The 21,920-nt window shown below is 50.5% G+C and overlaps 1 protein-coding gene across 6 annotated transcripts in view; it reads right to left on the minus strand.

Annotated features, from left to right (window-relative positions):
* Nucleotides 1-5,771: 5,771 nt before the first annotated feature.
* TSPOAP1 (TSPO associated protein 1) overlaps nucleotides 5,772-21,920 on the minus strand; it is a 67,987-nt gene continuing 51,838 nt past the window's right edge. For 3 of the 6 annotated variants that reach the window (XM_058817729.1, XM_058817728.1, XM_058817724.1), the window contains 9 exons: nucleotides 21,741-21,867; nucleotides 21,445-21,596; nucleotides 20,837-20,999; nucleotides 18,609-18,680; nucleotides 18,213-18,245; nucleotides 16,823-16,926; nucleotides 15,028-15,099; nucleotides 13,432-13,560; nucleotides 5,772-6,975 (listed from right to left, as the gene is read on the minus strand). In XM_058817729.1, coding sequence (XP_058673712.1) covers nucleotides 6,760-6,975; nucleotides 13,432-13,560; nucleotides 15,028-15,099; nucleotides 16,823-16,926; nucleotides 18,213-18,245; nucleotides 18,609-18,680; nucleotides 20,837-20,999; nucleotides 21,445-21,596; nucleotides 21,741-21,867 — 1,068 coding nt within the window. In that variant the 3' untranslated portion in view covers nucleotides 5,772-6,759. Of the gene's footprint in view, nucleotides 6,976-10,266; nucleotides 10,327-13,431; nucleotides 13,561-15,027; nucleotides 15,100-16,822; nucleotides 16,927-18,212; nucleotides 18,249-18,608; nucleotides 18,681-20,836; nucleotides 21,000-21,444; nucleotides 21,597-21,740; nucleotides 21,868-21,920 lie in introns of all 6 variants that reach the window. The other 3 variants (XM_058817727.1, XM_058817726.1, XM_058817725.1) reach the window with 3 other exon arrangements.

The following is a 21,920-nucleotide window of genomic DNA, read 5'->3' on the forward strand; positions in this document are numbered from 1 at the left end:
CCCTGCAAAGAAACGTAGGAGAAGACAACCAAGAACACATGGATGCATCAGAAGGTCCGTGCCAAGGTGGAGGATGGCACAGGAGCTCATGGAGCATCCCCTCCCAGTGCAACGCTTCCAGGAGGGAGTGCATTGCCCCAGAGCTCCTGTCAGTGCAATGTGGAAAAGGAGCAGCCTCCTGTCCCAGGGATACCAGCACTGCTGGGAACTGGGAATGTGCTGCTTGGGACCTCGGGGGCACCACAAAGGGGCCAGAACCTGCTGCCAGCACAGCACCCAGAGCGTGCAAGGGAGAGCTGCTGGGGAACAGGAAAGAGCCAGGATAGCACGGCAGGTCCTCTACACCTCTGCTTCTCTGCCTTTAGATTCCAAGAGTCCTCTTTGCAAGTAGTCATGCCACATACAATGTCACATAAAAACAGATAAGGACTGTATTCTCTTTATTCCTGTTTGGCCTGGGATTGAGGATATTCATGTTAAAAGTTACACCAAAAATTTGGAGGAAATAATACTTCAATATTTAGAATGTTGCTACAAAAATCACTATGAGTGAACTGTTTGTATTCCTCAATAGAGCCAGAGTGAAGCCAACCATGAACTGGCTATCACTCTATCCCCATAATTATAAAATGCAGCATTTATATTTGTGTTTTAATGGGAATCTATTCAGTTATTGCCTATCTGTTCCTCTAACATGGGCTGCAAAAGGAGTGGGAAGTATTTAATAGCCATTTAATAGATGTTTGGGAAGTTTTTCCCAAAGCTGACCCACTCACCTCCCAAGGCTGCTCCAAGCAATCAGCTCCCAGAATGAGCCCGGAGCTGTGGGCTGAGCACGCACCGTGAAGCTGCCCCAGAGGCACCCGGACTGCCCGGCTCAAAGGCAAAAGCACCCAAATGCCCGGCTCAGAGGTATCCAAATGCCCGGCTCAAAGACAGCCCAGGATGCCCAAAGGCTCAAAGGCAAAGGCACCCAAAATGCCTGGCTCAAAGGCACCCAAAATGCCCAGCTCAAAGGCACCCAAATGCCCGGCTGAAGGCAAAGGCACCCAAATGCCCGGCTCAAAGGCACCCAAATGCCCAGCTCAAAGGCAAAGGCACCCAAACGCCCGGTTCAAATGCACCCAAAATGCCCGGCTCAGAGGCCCCCAGCCTGCCCGGCTCGGCCCCGTCCCTGAGGAGCCGCCCTGGCAGCCGCAGCCGCCGCCCCCGCTCCCGGCGCTTCCCCGCTGCGCTCCCGCCGTTCCCGGCGCCGGCCGAGGGTGGGAGCAGCGGGAGCCGCCGCGCTCAGCCCCAGGCTCAGCCCCAGCTCCCCGGTGCCGCCCCCGGCAGAGGAACAAACCCTCCGCAAGAGCCAAGCGCCGGTGTCCGGGCCACGCTCCCACCTGCGATCCGCCGCCTCTGCCCGGCCCGCGGCCCCTCCGCGCCCGCTTTTATCGGCCCGGCCTTATCAGCAGCGGCTGCCCCGGGCACTCCCCTGGCGTGGGGGCCCGGCCAGGCCAGCGCCCACCTCACTTGCCACCCTCTGCCCGCCGGGAGGCTCCTTTGCTCGCAGCTGGATACACAGCCTGATGCTCCACCGGAGCTTTCCCGGGACTTTTGAAGGTGATGTGACCACTTCATGGTGGTTCGAGAGCCCTGAGCCCTTCTGGGGGCGCCTTCCAGGGACAAAGTTCCTTCCGCCGTGGTGCTCTTCATCCTCTGCCGCTTTTAAAGGTCACAGCAAGGCTTTCACATCCACCCCCAGAGACACCTGCAGTGCCCAGCACTCCCCATCCCACCTCTTGACGGGCTCTGCCCCACATCCCCGGGGGTCCAAGAGAACTGCTCCTTCCTCCTGCCCAGGAGAAGGCACTGGGATGATGGTTTGAACAGGCATCACCCTCCAGCTCTGGTCTGGAGCATCTGGTCTGCCCCAAGTGCCACTGCACCAGGAGCTCAGCTGGCAAAGCATCTCCCCTGCACGGGCAAAGCCCCTCTCCCTGTCCCAGAGCAAGAGCATCTGATGGACAAATGCTGACAGGGCATGCTGCTGGATCAGTGAGGGATGTGTTTGAGCATGGAAGTGCACGGGGAGGCAGAGGAACTGCTCCTCAGCTCCCCCTCACTGCACATTGCAGTTGTGTTTGCGCTCACGGATCAGAATTCCTTGGATCAGCAGCACAGACTGGGAGCAACCAAGTTCCTGCCAGGACTCCCCAGGCTGCCAGGCCGGTTGGATGAAGGTCTTCACCTTACTGTCCTGCATGGACACCCCAGGACCCCCAGTGGCTGCAGAATGGTCCAGGTGGTGCAGTGCCCCTGGCATCTGGGTGTGTCCATCCCCAAAGCTGGGATCCACCATCCCCAAAGCTGCCTCCTTGTAAGTGGAGCCATGAACTGATGATGGTCCTGGTCCTTTAATACTTTAAAGAAAATCAGGAAAACAAATTACAAATCTTGCAGTGAGGCCCAGTGAGGCTGGTCCTGTTTGCAGACTGGTTTTGACAACCTGGAGGGAACCCACCTGAGCCCAGGAGAAAGCTGGGTTTGGCCAACCTGGAGGGAAGAAGGCTCTGGAAGCCTTACTCTTGACTTGGACTGTCTCATGGAAGGGCTGCAGAGCAGACAGAGCTGTTTGGAGTGCCCAGGGATGGGACAAGAGGCAATGACACCTGGTACTGCCAAGAAAATTCCCAACAGATGTACAAAACCACCCAGGATAGTGGTGAGTGCTAGGACAGGACCCAGAGCAGAGGGGGGGCCTGCATCCCTGGGGATAATGCTTCCTTAAATGAGACCCCGAGCCTTCAGGGAACCCTAACCCAAGAGACTCAGGAGGTCTCCAGCCCACCCCTTTCAGAGTGTGACACAGAAGCAGAACATCTGCCTGAGGTCCCAGCTTCAGCACCAGCTCCAGCACCAGAACCAGCTCCAGTACCAGAAACAGATCCAGCAGTAGCTCCAGAACAGCAGTTTGCACAACAGAGACCACAGCACAGCTCTTGTGCAAAGGGGCAGAGCTGGTGGATTTGCAAAGCTCTGAGTCCCTCCCCTGCTGCATCAGATAGAGGAGGAGGATGAGGATGTTTCAAAGGCTATGGACAGTTAGTGCATGACAGTGCTGGGAAATGTGTTTCACAATGAGGAACTTAATTCAGAGAATCACAGAAGGGTTGGGCTTGGGACAGACCTTACAGGCCATCTTGTTCTACTCCCTGCCTTTGGTAGGGAAATCTTGCACCATCCCTGGCTGCTCCAAGCCCTGTCCAGCCTGGCCTTGGGCACTGCCAGGGATCAGGCAGCCACAGCTGCTCTGGGTATGCTGTGCCAGGGAAGCCACTTCTTCCTCACAGGGAACAATTCCTCCCCAATATCCCATCCATCCCTGCCCTCTGGCAGTGGGAAGTCATTCCCCCTTGTCCTGTCCCTCCATCCCTTGTCCCCAGTCCCTCTCCAGCTCCCCTGGAGCCCCTTCAGGCCCTGGCAGGGGCTCTGAGCTCTCTCTGGAGCCTTCTCCTCTCCAGGTGAGCACCCCCAGCTCTCCCAGCCTGGCTCCAGAGCAGAGGGGCTCCAGGCCAGGAGCAGCTCCATGGCCTTCTATGGACTCGTTCCAGCAGCTCCAGGTCCTTCTGCAGTTTGCCACAGGGCTGGGGCAGCTCTGCAGGTGGGGTCTCACCTGAGCATGGCAGAGGGGTAGAATCTCCCCTTCCCCTTCTGCCCAGAGTGGGATAGCCCAGGGCATGGGGGGTTTCTGACACACATGGCTGGGGCACATCCATGGCAGGGGTTTGGAACCAGATGACCTTAATGTCCCTCCTAGCGCTGGCCATTCCATGATTCTGTGTTGAGCTTCTCATCCACCAGTACGTCCAAGTCCTTCTCAAGGCAGCTTTCCTTCCTTCCTTCCTTCCTTCCTTCCTTCCTTCCTTCCTTCCTTCCTTCCTTCCTTCCTTCCTTCCTTCCTTCCATTCATCCATCATCCATCCATCCATCCATCCATCCATCCATCCATCCATCCATCCATCCATCCATCCATCCATCCATCTTCCCAGCCTGTGCTTGGACTTAAGATTGCCCCAACTCCATGTAGGACCTTTTACTTGGCCTGGTTAAGTGTCATGAGTTTTGCACAGCTCCACCTCTCCAGGCAGTCCAGATTGTTTTCATGGATGCCAAGTCCCTGCCCTCCAGTTTGTGAGGAGGGCACCTCCCACCAACACAGCTTGGTGTCACCACGACACTGCCCAGGTGCCCATGAGCATCTTTATCACTGGGGAAGATGTTAAACACACACACTCCTACATCAACCCCTGAGAGACACCACACCAAACTGCTCTCAAAAAAAGAATTGTTCTCCAACTGCTTCAGAAACCACGGAAGTGGGGGGTTGCAGGATGCTTTGCCTCTTGAATGTTTACTTTCCTTGGGGACTGTGACCCTGCTCCCAGATCAGGGTGAATGGGAAAGGCCATGGGCCTGGCTGAGCCCTCCAGCGAGCACCAGCACCAAACCCCTGCACTCAGACAATACATACTGCTTATCTGGAGAATGGAAACAGGAATGTATTGATGCCACCAGCAGTTCCCCCGGGCAGAGAGGTGCCATACCCACCTGGGCCATGGCACAGGATGAGAAGCAGAGGATGCAAAGCAGAACATCTGGATTACATCTTTATTTTGCCCCTTTTGTTTTGTTTTGTTTATTGTAGTTTTTCATGTTTATCTATAACAGCTTAAAGCTCTTAATCTTAAAATCCTTTTCATGGAGACTTGTCTGAGCTTTGCTGTACAGCCTGTCTGGTGTTGGGGAACCAGCTGAACTAGGGAGACTGCTGAATGATGGCTCTGGGCCTATCCCAGCAAAATTTACAGGAGGTAGAGACACAACACACACGTCGTGGTCCCAGAGACTCAGCTGGGTGGGGAGGATGGAAGCACCAGGAGGCACTGGCTCCAGAGGGCCTCTGGCTCTGGGCACACCCCAGAATGTTCCAGCGGCTGCTTTTCAGCCTAAAAGTTTTGCTCTTCAATTAATCCCCAGAGGAACTGATAAAAGCAATGACAGTTTCTTTCAAAAGACCTTCAACAGCTCACTTAAGAAACTCTGGTTGGTAAATTCAGTTAGAACAGCAATGACTTCCTCCATGGGGGGACAGGCTGCAGATAAAGCTCTGGGTTGCTGATGAGTTTCATCACTGAGGCTGCTCCAGAAGCCACGGAAACTCCAGCAGAGCTGCAGCACCTCATCCTTTCAAAGCTCTGCTGTGTCCTTGCCCTGACTCCCATCCACCACAGGACACTGTGCCTTACTGTGCTATCAGGATCCTCATGGAGTATTTCTCTCTAGGGAGCAGCAGCTTCCCAAACAAGTCCCTCCTGTCAAAGGAACCCTGCAGAATCCCCCAAAATTCCCGCAGTGACTTCTGGCACCTTGGCTGGATTCTCAGAGGCTGCAGGTGCAGGCCCACACCCCTGACAGAGCTGGGAGTGCAGGGATCCAGCCCAGGCACTCTGGGCAGCCTCATGCCCACAGCCCTCCCTGGGCTGCCACCTCAGCCCCTGCCCTCACCTCACACCTGCAGCATCCACAGCCACATCTGTCCCTCTGAGAAGGTGACACAGAAGGTGCACAACACCCTCAAAGTGCATGGGGTTGGTATAATTTCCTCACCCACCCCCCCAAAGAAGCATCACTGAATCTTTGGCTTTTTTAAGGAAAAATGTATTTTTGTGAAAATAGAATTTATTATCATAAAATTTGATATTAAATAAAAACATACCATACCACCACCACCACTCACGGCCGCTGTGCTGGCACCACTCACGGAGCTCACGGAACTGCCCTGCTCAGAACAAGGACCCACTGGAACATGCAGAGAAAGAAACATGGGGAGGGACAGAAACCATGGCATACAAAACCCTCCGTGCTTGGACAGGGCAGCATCTCAACTGCAGGAACACATCCTCTCCTACAAGAACAGTGCAAGCTGCCCAGCCCCAGCACTGCTCTCCCAGCACTGGCTTGGGAGCAGCTCCCAGACACAGCTCAACAGAACCGTGGAGAGGCAGACGGACAAATAAATAAATAAATAAATAGGTAGATAAATAAATCAATTGATAAATAAACTGATAAATAAATCATAAGGCGGAGTCCCCAGCCAGTGCATGGTCAAGGTGAACCAGGCAAGAGCAGCTGACAGCAGCCCAGCCCCACCAGGGCATCGCTCCTTCCTCCCGGCGATCCTCGTGCTGGAAGCTGACTGAGGCAGTGTGGGATGCTCCGAGGCACAGCTGCATATTTACAGGGTTACAGTACAAATAAGAACTCACTCATCAGCCCAGAGACAGCAAAGGGAAGTCACAGGAACAGAAAAGTGCAAATTTTCTTTGCAGGAAGTGAAGGAGTTGACACGACCTCCTTTGGAGCAGAGAAATACCAAGGTATGGAGTACAAGGGATCTCTCCTAAGGGGCTGGGGCTTTGCTGGGAAAAGCCAGTTAGCTAACTTACAGCCAGAATATAATCATTAAATTAAAATATTTACAGGGAACCAGTGCACCAAGGGCTGCATGGAGCAGGACATGCTGGATCCCAGAGCTGAGCCCTCACACCTCACGCTTTTCCCCCAGGGGCTCTCAGCTCCCACGCTCTCCAGTTTTCTCTATTCAACACATACTTCTTCCCTATGAAAATAATCAGCTTATTGCAGAGGACTTCTCCTGAACTCTCAGTCTCTGGGGCTGTGTTGGCAGCCTGGATGGAATAAACAAACCCCTTGTCAGTTTTTTTTATTGGACCCAAGTCTTTTGAAGAGATTTTTCCCTTTGAAGAAGAAGCCTCTCTTCTTTTTCCTCTGCCCAGGTGCATCACTGCAGACGAGGAGAGCCAGCGATGCCTGCTCTGACCTCTGCTCGCCCGGGACAAGGCAGGAAGGTGCTGGCAGAGGAGGAGATGGAGAGGAGTCACTCTGATCAACAGACCCATCTGCATTTAGCTAGGTGGGAAAGAGAGAACACAAAAGACAAAAGCACAAGTTAGAGCTGCTGAAGATCACACCAACATAAACCTCAGCCAGAGAACCTGGCCTTCTCCCCTCTATGCAGGTCCACTTAGGAAGTTTCCAGTGGATTTAAATTTTTACTTACAACTCAAACCCTTCCTTAGCTAAGAATTCCTGAAATTCCTGAACTTTGGGCTAAGAATAGGACAGCACAAAAGACCCACTAAGCACATGGTGAAAGATGCTGCTCCACAGCTAAGTAAGTGAAGCAGCTCCTGAGAGCATGGATGGGGACAGGTACTGATGAGTCCATGAGTCCTCAGCCATGGAGCCTGCTGGGCTCCCAGCATACTCTGGGACAGAAGCCAGGACATTAACAAAGCCAAATTTCATAAGAGCAAGTGCTCTGCAAGACCTCCACAAGATCAAGGAGACTGGCTAAGCCCTGAGGCTTCTCAATAGCAGCCATGGTAGTAAAAGGAATTGAGGGTCCTGCAAGGCTGCTCAGCATCCAGCAGATCCAGAGGCAGGAGGGGCAGAAAGCCAAGTCTGGTGCTCTGCAGTGACACCAACGGAGCAGCACAAGGAGAAGCCTTGGAGCAAGTGGCACACAGGAATGTTCCTGAGTGTTTGAGATGGTTAATTGGGACCCACCAGTCTGAAACAGTGCTGTTTCCTTTGGAAATCAGAATGTGCCCTAGTCCTGGGCTCCATTTCCTCTTCACAAAGCACCGAGAGATCAGTTCCTGTCAGCAGCCTTCCTTCCACAACCTCCTCTTGCTAGGCTTGGCTGTCCAGACAGTGACAATTACCAATCTGGCAGGTCAACCTTTCCCAACAGGCTGTGAAGCTCCACAGGGAAGAGGCTCTGGGTTTCTGAGGCTAGGAGAGCCTTAGCCTCACTGCCTTCTCTTCCACACAGCTTTCACACACCAGCAGCTTCCCAGCTCCAGCTGTACATCCTGTCTTGGCATTCCCCAAAACACAAGGTGAGAGTGGCTGGACCTGTGCCAGGGAAGAGTCCTTTGACATTGGAACATCACACCCTCAGCATCCCTCTACCTGGGCCTCTCACTGAGTCCCTCACAGGTCTGCAGGAGCCAAAGCCCCCAGAGGGAATGTGAGATGGTGACAGTGCCAGCAGGACTCTCTGCCTGAGTGGAAGCACTCCTGAAGATCAGACTCCAGCCAGGAACTGTGTGCAGATCTCAGCAGCAGCCCCTGGGCAGGACTGGATGTGCCTGGTCCTGGTCCCACTCGCTGTGCAGGGCAAGCAGCTGAATAAGGCAGCAGAGCCCAGAGCACTGCTGCCCCACTCCAGCACAGCCATGCTCATGCCCTGTGGGGACTTTATTTAAAGCTTCCCAAGGTGGAAAGTCAAAGCAGCTCTGCTCTGGCACCCTAGTGTTGGTTCAGCACCCACCTCCTTTGGGACCAGGAGCAGCCAGGGGCTGTGCCCTCTCCTCCCTCACAGGTGGGAGCTGTGCTGGTCGGGGCTGCTGCAGGCAGGAAGCACCTCTGGCCCAGGACAAGCACAAACCTCTGCTCTGGGTGAGACTCAGCACCTACAACACCCATGGAGTCAGTCCTGAGTGGGCAGAGCACTGGGAGCTCCATCTTGGAGTGAATTTGTGACCCCTCCCAACACCACAAAGCTGAGAGTCAACTTCTGCCTCACAGCAATCACTCAGCTGTGCCAGTGCCATCAGACTCTCCCTTGCCTGAATTACAGGACAGAGCTGAAACTCCTCTCTGCCTCTCCCCATGATAGTAACCAATCCCACAGCTGACTTTTCCTGAGCTCACACTCTGTTCACCTGAAGATGTTGCTTTCCAAGGCACTCCTGCAACACTCCAGGTGTGCAGCACTGTGTCCTAAGGCCAGCTGCTGTCCAGGACATGCTGCAGGATGTCACACATGCTGATGGATGGCCCAGGCTGGCCTTTGGGAAAGCTGCACTCTGCCTGAAAGGACCACTCCAATCAATGATGAAGCAACAGCTGCAACCTCTGTCTGTCCTGGCAGCTCCACTGTGCAAAGAACAGCACTTGGTGCTGATAAGCCCAGGGTTAGTCCAGTCTGAGGAGTCCAGGAGCAAACCCACATAAATCCAGATGAACCATATGCAGCCAGAAATGCAAGATTTATGGAGGCAAAGAGAAAAAAGAAAACCAAGTGGGCTAAATTGCAGCCCACTCTCTCAGCTGGGAGCAAAAGAAAGAATCCCCAAGTTCTACTCCAGAAACCATGATTTGTGCAACAAAGAATCCTTGGATAAAATGTCCAAAAGCACTGGGATAGCATCAGAAGGGGCTCACCAAAACTCAGGGAGTGATGCAGGAGGGATGTAAAGGCCCCTGTGCAGCCAGGGCAGTGGAGGCTCTGTCCATGCACCATTGGAAAACACTTCTTTGGTAAAGATGGAACAGTTTCAGGACAGACCTGAAGTGGCCCCACAAACAATTTCTCCTTTTCTCAGAGGTCTCTATGTGGCATGAAAGCAACAGAACCAGCTCACAGATTCATGTGGTAAGAGAAAAATCATACGAAAATTGGGGGTTCTCTAAGAGACACAAAGGAAAAACTGCTCTGTCAAAATCCTCATACAAGTTATCAGAGTGATAAACACAAGAGTGATGTCAGTTTACAGGGGTGGTTTTAGTACTCTCTCAGGTGTGACTATTAACACAATTTCTGAAAAACAAACATTTGAAACTAAGGAAAACAAAGACTGCTCCCACTGGTCCCCAAAACGAGGGGTCTCACCCACCCAGCCCCAGAACAATTATCCACACAAGGTTGGTTTTAGGGCCTCAATGTTACTATTTTCTTAAATGGATGGTGGGCAGGGGTTTTTCAGGACTATTCTCAGGAAGGAATAAAATCCAGAGGGAAAAAACCCCAGGCTGAACATGAAGTGAGCTCAGACTGAGGAGGACCTTGCAAAGGCCAAACGATGCTTTGGTTGTTGATGTGAACAGAAGGGCCAAGCTGAGTTACAAAGCAGCTCCTTCCCAAACCTGAATATCCAGCACAGTCCCATCCTGGTCCCCAAAACCACCAGATAATTGTTCCAGCCAACTGCACTTGATGTGCTGAATGGTTTGTCTTTACCACAGAACCCAGGTGGCAGTGAAAGGTCTGACATCAGACCTGAAGGTGGATTTGCCACCACAGCCCCAAACCAGCCTGTCAAAATACAAACAAGAATAGAAGCCAACTGCAGGTGCAGGAGCCTTTGAGGTGCTGGGCTGGGTGGGAGGTTGAAGGTCTCACAAACTTACATGGTTGCTCTCTCTATGTATCATTCATATCTATCACTGGACTCTTCTCTTCCTCATTCTCTGAAGAAAAGAACCGTCCCGGGTGCATAACACAGGCAGAAATAAATACATGAAATCAGTTAGAATCAAACACTTTCTGAAGGTGCTTTACAATCAGTCTTTGACAGAAACCACATGTTAGCAATGGAAAAATATTCCATCAGTAGAACAGTGTTAAAGCAGCTGCTCTGAGCCGGTAAGCATGAGTGTTTTGGGCCCTGGCTGTGACCAGAACTTCTTGGATCCTCCCCTTTATGCTGTTTTTGTTTGTTTATTCTAATCCCCAAATGTTGTCAGTTTGTAAGTTCAATTGCTTCACCTTTTCAGTTGCCAGCATTTTAAGATTTATTCAGAAATAATTAAAAATGATCCACCTTCCCCAGTTCAATTTGGAAATAAATTGTCCTTATTCTCAGGCCTTTGGTAGGGCAGCAGGGAGAAGGGAAGTGTGAAGAACAGGTAAGGTAAGAACATCACATCCAAGAAATTACAAATGATTTAAAAATCACTCATGGAGAAGCTTCTGTTGCAACTGGAACAAGCTGTAACCAAGTCCAAAGCTCTGCCATGGTACACACACATCCCCCCTGAGGTGCCAGGGCTCAAGCTGGGACTGGGAATTTGCAGGGAGCCTGCTCTGCTAACAGCAAGTTGAACAAGCAAGTTTTCCTTAACTCCATGGGGTGAAAGTGCTACAGGAATTTGGAAAGCCTCAGGCATGACTGTATCACTGGGAGAGTTTATTCCAGCTCAGGGATGGATATGGAATATGCCTGTTTTACAGGAGGTATTTCTTTCTTCTGCCTTTCCCATGAGGTTTTCTGCCCACAGGTTGGGATGCTGTGATTGGTGTGACAGCCAAAACCACTGTGGGGTCAGGTTCTGTCTCTTCAGGAATCATTAAACACACTTAAATGCAGTTAATTAATTCCACTTTGTCTCTGAGGAGGGTAAATATACCACTTTTAACAGGGGGCAAATGTGCCCTTCTTGTTTGGAAGCTTTTTAGACAGGTCTGAATTGCAAAGCACAAATGGGAGGAGTGCTGAGGGTGCTGAGCCAGAATCCCCTGGGACAGGTGTCCAGGAGAAGCAGGGAGGCAGCAGGACAGGAGCCAGGCTGGCACAATGCAGAAGCAGCCACACTCATGCCTAGGGAGCTCAAGTTGATTCCCACTAAAATAAAATTGGTTTAATCAAAATTATCTGAATTTTCCAGTCCTCCAACTACAGAGAACAGCAGTTCATGGATCAGGAGAGTAGCAAAATTACCAAACCCAACAGGTTCCTGCTCTGTGCACCCAAAAGTCAGAGCCAGTGTAAGGGGAGGCTCCTTTGGATCTCAGGCACAAAGGACTAGAGACAAATGGAAAGGTTTGAAGGGCAGGCAAACCTGAAACCTGTCTATTTTATATGGGTTGTCTTTAACACACCTGAAAGGTGCTTGTGTTTAAAAAAATGTCATGAAACATAAGAAAAGGTAAATGTTTGGCCCACATACCCTTCAGCATGCAAGGATATGTGGGCCAAAGTGCTGTGCAGGGCATCAGTCACCCACTGAACTCAGCAGAAGAGAACAGAGAGGAAAGTGGGTTTGGCTTTGCAAACACTTCACACCTGCCAGTGCCAGACAAAGTTACCTGAACTCTCCCTGGTCCCTGGGAGGATGTGGGCTGGGGCTAGAATAACAACCCCTGGAATCTGAAACAGGCCCTGTGGCTGCTAGTTGATGCCAGAGGGAAGATCTGCACTAAATTACACTTAGAATTCCACCTTTATTTTACTGGTTGAGGTCTCCTTTGGCACCCTCTATTTCAACAGATGAGTCATTTGGTGAGAGTAAATAATTTTGAGAGGGAAACTGAATAAAGAACACCACTCTGCATCCTTGTTAACCCCCAGGGAGGTTAGACCTGGGTGACCTCTGGGCTCTTAAACCCTGGCAGTAACAGCTGATTAACCTGTGATCCCCCAGCAAGGACCAGTGTCCCCAGCAGGGGAGTACAAGGACCCCAGAGAGCCACTGAGGTCAGCAGATGATCCAACAAACTGCCCACAAACCTCACTGTCTGAGCCAGGCTGCTCTGCCTGAGAAGACGTCAAGGCTGGAGTGCAAATCCTGTACCCACAAAGCCTGGAATGCCAGGAAGCAAGGAATAGGGCTGAGGTGAAGGAAGACCAGGTGGCATTTGAAGATAGAAATATAGATACAGAGAACAGGAAGAGCTGAGCATGAAAAAAAGCCCAAGAAATTCTGCAGAGAGCAGAAAGCTGGGATGGCACCAGTGGGGAGTTCAACAAAGGATTCAGGGACTTAGGGCCACCTGCTTCCCTAAGGATGGCTCAAAGCCAACCTGCTCTGACACCACATGACAGTGCCAACAACCTCCCAAGAAGGATTGAAGGTTGAGCCCATGTGAGGTGGGACCAAGCTGGGCCCCTCCTGCCTCCCTCTCCACAGTGAGACAGCACTGGGGATCCAGGAATGACAAAGGAGCTGCTGCACTTTCAGCCTCAGCCCCTGACATGACCCCAGTTTCCTACTTAAGCCTTTATTCCAAGAGTCTCAGCAATACAATGCAAGGGGTTAATTTAACCTTTGAACCCCTTGACTCTGGGGAATGCTTTTGAAACCACAGGATCCATCCCCTAGATCTGCTTGGGAAACTCCTCAGCGTGTTCTGAATTTATCCAGAAGCACCTCAGCCTGGATTAAGATATATCTAACTTGGGGTGGATGGAAAAGCATTGGTGTTTGGGGGTTGCTAATTCAGAACTCCTTGGCAAGGATATAGTAATATTTAAGGAATTTCATGTGCCTGGGGAGCTGTGTGAACCTTTCCTTCCAGCAGGATTTTCCCACTGACCTTTCAGTGGATCTACACAATTTGCTGGTAGGATTTGAATACTCCTTGCCTACCTGAGCACACTGAGGCCCCAGCAGGGGTTGTTTTGTGTCACTTTCTGCACTACAAGTAAGTCCTTGAGAAGAGCTCCTGGCACTCCCTTGGGATGAACAGGCTGCATGCAGTGAGTTCAGTGATCCCATGGGTGCTGCGTGCCATGCAATGCCCAGGCTGCAGCCACAGCCACCTGGCTGGCAGTGCCATGCTGTCACACATCTCACCTGGCTCTCAGCACTCAGTGGAGAGGCTTCTTTCTCTTTGGAATGGAATTCCTTGGCCGTGCCACCATCCAAAGGAACAGCTTCCAGGAAGTTGGATGGGACAAGCCCTCTCTGTTGGTTCAGCTCTCCCTGCAAGATCAACATTCAATTCTCACATCAGCTTTCCTGGAGACATAAATAACAACTTGAGGTGCAGTGCCCTGCAGAGAAGGCTGGGCTGTAGGCTGAGACAAGTCCAGAACACACCCACATAGGGAGGATCCTCAGAAAATTCCAGAACTCACATCCTTGCTTAGTTGTGGAACAATTCAGAGCACAGAAACACAGAAGAGAGTAAAGGAAGAAGAGACGACAGCAAGTTGTGACAAAGGTGATTTCTACAAACTCAAAGTCTCCACTCCAAAACTCAATGTGACTGTGCCACAGGTGCCCTAGAGGCCTTTGATTTGCCCTGGTATTTACTCATGTCTTTAAAGAATGAGGCAGTACTACAGTGTCCTGTAGGCATTGCATCCATGATCACAGAGGCCCAGAGCTGCAGTATTGTATCCTACAAATATTTATCCAGTTCAACAGGAGGTGGTTGGGTGAGACAAAACCCACCCCAGCATTGCTGCTTGTCCAACACTATAAAAGGATCAAACAAAACATTCTCAGTGATGCCCTCAGACTTAACCTGGAGCTCAACCTTAAGTCAGATGTGTGAAGGCACAGTGTTTCCCATGCAGGAAAAGGTGGATGATCCAAGGGCCAAGGCTCAAGTTTGGCACACAGCTGGAGGGCAGGCACAGCCCCAGGAATGTGTCTGCTAACTTGGATCACCATTCCAGCCTCTGACCCAAGTGTCCAAGTGCCTGGTGAAATGTTAGCTCAGAGCTGGTGCTGGTTCCGCTGGTGTGTGCATGGAAAAATGCAGGCAAGGCTTTGGGAAACCTGCAGGCAATTGATACTAAAAAATAAACTCAGAACCACTGGGATGTTTAAAGACCACAGCAATGCTCTCAGGGCTGGAGCCCCTCTGCTCTGGAGCCAGGCTGGGATACCCTGGAACTCCCCTGGAGGAGAAAAGGTTCCAAGGGAGACCTCAGAGCCCCTTCCAGGGCCTAAAGGAGCTCCAGGAGAGCTGGAGACGGATTGGGGACAAGGGACAGAGACAGGACAAGGGACAATGGCTTCCCACTGCCAGAGGGCAGGAATAGATGGGATATTGGGAAGGAATTCCTGGCTGTGAGTGTGCTGAGGCCCTGGTACAGGGTGCCCAGAGCAGCTGTGGCTGCCCCTGGATCCATGAAAGCATCCAAGGCCAGGCTGGACAGGGCTTGGAGCAACCTGGGACAGTAGAAGGTGTCCCTGCCCATGGCAGGGGGTGGAAGAGGATGAGCTTTAAGGTCCCTTCCCCAAACCATTCCAAAACTCTGTAATACTGGATTTACAGCAGGAGAAATGAGCTCCAGAAACAGGCTTCCCTGCATTAAGTAGAGAGGGTTTTTTCTTAAAAGCAGGATATGTTGTGCCCTTATTTTTGCTTCCCTGCCACTCCATGAACTCCAACAATTTCCAGTGTAACCACAGGACCTTCCCAAGCCCTGCACTTACATAGTAGAATCCATCATCATCCATGGACCCAAAGACAGTGATAATGTCCCCAGCACTGAAGGTCAGCTCAGCCTGCAAAGAGCCAGAGAAGAGAGGTGACAGGAGAAGCAGTGCCTGGAATTACCCACCAGGAACACAGGCTCCCCTTGGCTTCCTGCCCAATCTCACTCCAGGGGAGGGAGCCCACTGTGTTTGGTCTTGCAGGACCAGATGCAGGAGGGAAACTGAAGTGGATAACTCTGGAATTCATTGCTAGGGAAGCATTTCATAAATTCAGACAAGAGCAAAGCCCATTTTAAAACCAATTGTAATAAGGTTTCAAAATAGTACCTACCACCTGCTCTGGAAAGGTGCACTGAGGACAGGCTCAGCAAGCACCAGAAATACTGTCAATTTCTTTAAATATAATTACAAATCCTCCTCCCTTGGATGAGCCTGTTTTGTATGCAGCACTTAGGGACTAGTCACTAGCAGGAATGCATACAAACAGGGTGGTTTAGCCTGGACACAGAACAGGGTCACAGCACACAGTTACCCTTTGCTGTCACGCCCTCTGTTCTGTCAGACACCCCAGCACATGCTCCATGGGGCATAAGGCTAAAGAAAAAGGTGTCACCAGTCTCTTTTAATGGAAAAAGCTGCCCAGTGGAGGCTCCAAACAGGCTGAGTCCCACTTAAGACACTCTAGCACTTCACAAGTGTCAGCTGGAAGGGATCTACTTCCAATACATTTACAATAATATATCCCTAGTCCTCAATTTAATCTCTTGAGGCTGCAGGTTGCTCCTGTGGAGCATCTCCACAGAACTCTACCAGCTTGTTTCAGTAATTTAAGCTCTTGTCCAAAAGAGTTCTACAAGAGCAAATCACTGCAAAAAGCACAGTCACCTCCTCAGTGACAAGGGTTCAAAAGTGTTCGGTGGCAGGATACATGCTCACATTGTGTCTCTCCCAAGATACTCCACCATCCTAAAACTCTCTGTCCTCAGCTGTGTCTCTCTGGGCTCGAGACACAGCTTGGGAGGCAAGCACTCCCTGAGCTGTGCCCTCTGTTGGCCAGACACTCCTTTGTGGATGAAGGGAAAGGATGGGAATCCAAACCCCGTGTTTATGTTTGCTCAGAGAGCAAACACAGCTTGGAGGAACAGAGAACAGATCATGTGCTCATCTCTTTTTGCAGAAAGGATTCTGCATTGCCACCTTTCTACCTGGAACTGATTTATCCACAAAATTACTGTTTGGATTGTATCCTTCCCTGTTTAGATTATACCCCTTCCCATCCCTGGAAGTGTCCAAGGCGAGGCCAGAAGGAGCAGCCTGGTCTAGTAGAAGGTGTCCCTGCTCATGATAGGGGGTGGGATGAGATGGGCTTTAAGATCTCCTCCAACCCATCCCATTCCATGATTCTGTGATTCTATATGTAGGAATTGTTTGAAAAGAAGAACTTTGCAAACTAGTATATTAAACTGGAGCTAAATCTTTTTGCTTGAACAAAGAACTACACAGATTGTTAACACTGAAGTCATGCTCAAATTAAGTGTCAAAAGTGCTTTCAAACACTTAAGCAGGTTTTTCCTTTTCCTAGAGTATTTCCTGGATCAGTTGCTACCAGTAGGAGCTGCTTCCTCCTGCCCCAGATCTGCTCAGTCCTGTCTGATCACTAAAGGATGCAATGAATACTCACACAGTTTCACTGAGACTCTGGTTGGACCAAAGTGCTGAATGTCTTGAGAGAGAAGGAAAAAAGAGATAGGAAGAAGAAACCTCTGAAAAGGGGGGAACAGCTGGTGGTTACCTCCACATCTGTGTTAGGAGAGCTCTCCTTTGGGTTGTAGTCAAAGGCAGCCACCATCCTGCGAGGAGTCAGCAGCTCCGCTTCAATGTCTTTATGTTTCTGCCCTGCAGGAGAACAATAAAATATTCTTAGATGGAAATACTAGGACAAAATCTCAAATCACAGCAACTCCTTCACCATTCTTATAGTGGTCTGTGCAAAAAGAATACAGAGGGGGAACTGAGTGGAGAGAGACTTTAGAGCCATTTGGTAAAACAGTTTTCTGATCTTCTTCATTGCCTCATAAGCACAAAAGTGAGGACATCCATCCATCCCCTCATCCTGGTGCTCTGTTTATATGTACAGGAATTTTTTATTTTACACTTTCTATTTATTCATACACACACACAGAGGACAGCTGTCTCTTTACAGTGTCTTGAAATAACATTTCTCCTCCCACTACACAATGTTCTGCTATTAAGCTATAAAATTTATCCTCCAAGAGCCAGGAACCAGCACACAGGGAAGTCCAGGCCTTGCCATCCCAAATCTCCTGCCTGCTCAAACCCATTACCTACTGTCACAGACATTTTTTCATAAAATCCTTTCTTTTAGGATTTGTCCTTTCTGGGAAGCTGGGGCCCCAGAAGAAAAATGTAAACAATAATTATCTGCTGCTGTGGAATGTAACAGGTGCATCTGTGATTGGTCTTCTGTGAGTGTTTGGCTTTGCTGCTGACCACTCACGGGAGAGTTTGTCCTTGCTTTCTGCTAGACACAGGACTTTGTTATTCATTCTTTTCTATTCTATTCTTAGCTTAGCAGCTTCTGCAACTTGCCTCTCTATTCCTTTTAGTATAGTCATAATGTATTATATATCATATATCAATAAATCCAGCCTTCTGATCACGAACCAAGATTCTCGTCCATCTCTCTCACCCCGAGGAACCCTCATCAAGTCACTGCAGTACCTACAGACCTGCCCTGAGCCTACCAAAGCCAAGTCTGGTGCTACAGAAAACACACGATCATGGATTTAAACTCTCCTTTGGGTCAGCACTGGATTGGCTGGCAAAGGGTTTGCACACTTGGCCTCTCTGGATATAAGCAGATGATGCACCTCAGAAGAGGGAGCACCCTGTCAGTGTCTCTTGGATCACAGGGACCACAGCATGTGATGAGTGAGAGACTGCCCTGCTCCTCCCACGGCAAAACAACTGGTGCTGTCCCCCTGCAGGCACTCCCTGCTCACCCAAACCGTTCTGCACCCGCCACTAAACAAAAAGAACTAAAACCTTTTTGTTACAGTGCTCAGAAGCAGCACTACAGGGTGTCACACTGGCCCTTGACCACAAAGCACACCTGTAATTCTATTATGCATTACCTACTCCCCAGTAAAAGCACTTCTCACCTGGCTGAGACTTGCATTCCTGTTTGTCCAGCCCTGCTGGAGGAAGAAAATGCCTCATCAGTAAGAGCTCATCTCCAACAGTGGCCACATGACACAACTGATAAACAGCAAAAAAGAGCACCAAGACAGCAAACAACAGAAGCAAACTGTTCATGCAACTCAAAGTCTACACCAGTAACCAGGACTCAGGAACGTAACAAGAAGCACAGGTCAAGCTCCAAACTATGAAAGACATCACTGTTGTTAAAAACTTAACACCAGAACAGGGATGGGCTCTCTTTCCACTTCCTAGCAGTCATATAAACATCTGAGGGTCCTGAAAGCAAGTAGTAAAAATTCAATGCAGTCTGTAATCCTACAGTAAAAACCAAAGAGGAAGCAGTGGGTGACACAGACCTTTCTTGGAGCGTCTGGGCTTTGGAGGAGGGACAGTTTGGCGGCGTGGAGGTGGAGAAAATGTGCCATTTCCTTAATAAAAACACCAAAAAAGCAAATAAATAGACAAGAGAAACAGACGGTGAATGGAAAGTGAGAAGCATCTTGAATAGTGAACAGGGGACAGAGATGACATGCCTCCCCTGGGAGGCTGACAACAGGATTTCTGTGGGCAAAGCCCTCTGGGCCTCATATGTGGACTCAGATGAGCTGTGATCCACATCCCAAATACACAGAGAAATCCACACTGTACTTACACCTTTTAGGCACTCCACAGCTTAGAGCACACAGACTTTTATGCTCCTTAGCTTTCAGAAGCAGCACCATAAGGACAAAATAAAACCTTGTACTATTAACACCTAGCCAGACCAACCCCTCCAAGGCATTTCCTTAGTTACAAGGCTGTGACAGCCTTGTTATGGCAGCAGGGAACCAGCAGAGGTACAGCCAGCCCAACTGCCCAGGAATCAAAGAACCACTACAGTTAGAAAAAATCATCAGGCCCAACCTACACCCACTGATCCCTCCTGTCAGGGAGTTGTGCAGAGCCAGAAGATCCCCTCTGAGCCTCCTTTTCTCCTGCCTGAGCCTTTTTCCCAGCTCCCTCAGCTGCTCCTGGGGCTCTCTGTTCCCTTTCCTGGACATGCTCCAGCCCCTCAGTGTCCTTACCAAGAGGGGCCCAGAACTGCCCCTTGGATTTGAGTAGTGTCCCCACCAGTGCCAAACCTACAGTCCCTCCCTCCACACACAACTTACTGACTACCACCACCACCTTCCTCAAAACTTTCAAACCCGTCATGTTTAATGAAGTCTCAGAACTATTAAAACCCTTTACTCTTCCAAGACTATGCAGTGGGGCAGGGCAGAGTATCCCTTGTGTATCCACTGAGAGACACAGGCCACCACAGGCATCCAGCCATCTCTGGCATGCACACAAGAGAAAGAGTATGGATGTGAAAAACATCTTACTCAAATCTCCTCTCCTCAGACATGGGAGAGACCGAATATGTTTGTCCTTTAAAAACATATTCAAGAAATCACACAGTGAAAGCATCAGGCTCCTTCAGTCCCTGTGCTGCTCAGGATCAGCTTTCCAGGGACTAACATTTAGGAGCTGAGCACTGTCAGTCCCTCAGAATCACAGAATGGTCTGGGTGAGAAAGGACCTTAAGGGTCTGTTAGAGTCTCCCTCCACAGAAATAGGAACAAGTTGGATTTCTCCTTTTTTTTTTTTTTTTTTTTTTTTTTTTTTTTCCCTTGAGTTTTCTTATTTTTAAGTTGATTTGGGCTTTTTTCCCAGCTCAGGCAATGTCAGGGCTTACCTTTGCCATGACCAACACTTGTGCTATTTTTCACTGCTGAACTGGCAGGGAAACAGGGACCAGCCAAAGCAGGAATATCCTGGTGTTTTATCAAGTGGAGCAGATCCAACAATTGGTACTGGCAGTAGGGTGCACAGAGGAGTGCATGATGAGAGGTGGCAGGCATGAGGGAGAGGCACAGGGACACTGGGATTCACAGCAGGGGCAGCTCACAGCCCTGAGCCTGGCTCAGCCTGAGCTGCACTGGCTGCACATCCCAGGGCTGCTCCCTCTCCTCTCTGAGTCCATGAGAGAGAAGGATCAGGAAAGCCTCTGCAGTGCACAAGGCACTGACCACACACTTCAGGGAGTGAGTAAGGAGGAACCCTTGTACACTGCTCCTTGTACACTCCTGTCTGCCTACCTTGCTGTCTCACACCTTTCCTCCCCCTTTCACATCTCCACTCCCAAGTCACAGATTCTCTCACCCAAGTGCAGGGTCATCCCAAGAGTTCCATTCACAAACAAAACAAAGAAGGGAACAGAGTGAAAACTCTTGTTCACATACTTCAGCTGCTCTTCAAATGCTTCTGTTTCCCTGTCCCTAGCAAGGTTCAGCCTCACTTTGTGCTGAATTCACACACCTCAAGCCCAGGAGCAGCTGCAAATGCTGGCAGTGGAGCCAGGGATGAACTGAGAGCTCAGAACACCCACATCCAGCCAGATGCCCCTGCTAAGGAGCAGCCACTAAATCAGGCTGCAGATCCAGGGACAGCCCTCCAGATGGGTTTGGTGGCTGCACTGGCCACACACAATAGCAGGACTGAGCTTCCAACATTCCAGCAAAGAGCCACAGGAGCATGGCACACACATACACACACATAATACCTGGGCTCTCCGTGTCCGCAGGCAGGAATCCCTGCTTTAGCAGCTGCTGCTTGAGCTCACTACTCTCCACAGGGACTTCTGACACCATGTTGCATGGAATGTATCCCTCCCTTCCAGCACATTCCCCCCAGTAAAAACCATCAGCATCCTTGTCTCCACAAACCTGCAAAGGGAAATAGACTGTTTATGCTGCAGGGACTGAGCTAAACAGAGAAAGAATCATGGAATATCCTGAGTTGGAAGGGACCCACAAGGATCATCCATCCAGTCCAGCCCCTGTCCCTGCACAGACATCCCAACAATCCCACCCTGTGCATCCCTGGGAGCAGTGTCCAAATGCTCCTGGAGCTCTGGCAGCCTCGGGGCCCTGCCCATTCCCTAGGGAGCCTGGGCAGTGCCAGCACCCTCTGGGGGAAGAACCTTTCCCTGAGATCCAACCTAACCCTCCCTTGACACAGCTCCAGTCATTCCATAAGGTCACCAGAGAAAAAATATGAGCATCTGCCCCTCTACTTCCTCCATGAGGAAACTGCAGACCTCCCACTCTGTCTCCTCCCCTGGAACACCAGACAGATCCATAGAGTAGGAGAAGTTCACTAAGTTCTTACTTTCAGGATCTGCCCCTCCTTAAATGGGAGCTCCTCTTCTGCCGCATCAGGGTTAGGTGACATGGAGACAGGATCGTAGTCAAAGAGAGCCACAAAGATCCGAATGCCATCATCTTTGCCAGAGCTCTCAGGAGCAATGCTCCTTGGAAGGCCTGTGCACAGGGGAACACAGCAGAGAGAACATCAGCCCTGCCCCAGCAGTGCATGGGCCAGGCACTGCCTGCCAGCCTCTCCCCAGCCATTTCCAGGACCTTCCATCTCTCCTGCTGCCCTCCTCTCTCCCCGTTCCTGCTCACCTGGACTAGAGAGCAAAGGTTTCTGCATTCGGCTTCTTCTCTCACTCCTGCTCCGTCTCTGGCTAGGAGCCTGCCAGGCGCCTGTGCCGGGCGGCTCCGGGCCCCTGGAATCTTTATGACTGGGTGCCTGCAATTGGAACCAGCAGAGAATTAGTAGCAGCCTCTGCCTTCCAACTCCCT

The sequence above is a fragment of the Ammospiza caudacuta genome, chromosome 20 (assembly GCF_027887145.1).
Source record: "Ammospiza caudacuta isolate bAmmCau1 chromosome 20, bAmmCau1.pri, whole genome shotgun sequence".
Taxonomy (NCBI): domain Eukaryota; kingdom Metazoa; phylum Chordata; class Aves; order Passeriformes; family Passerellidae; genus Ammospiza; species Ammospiza caudacuta.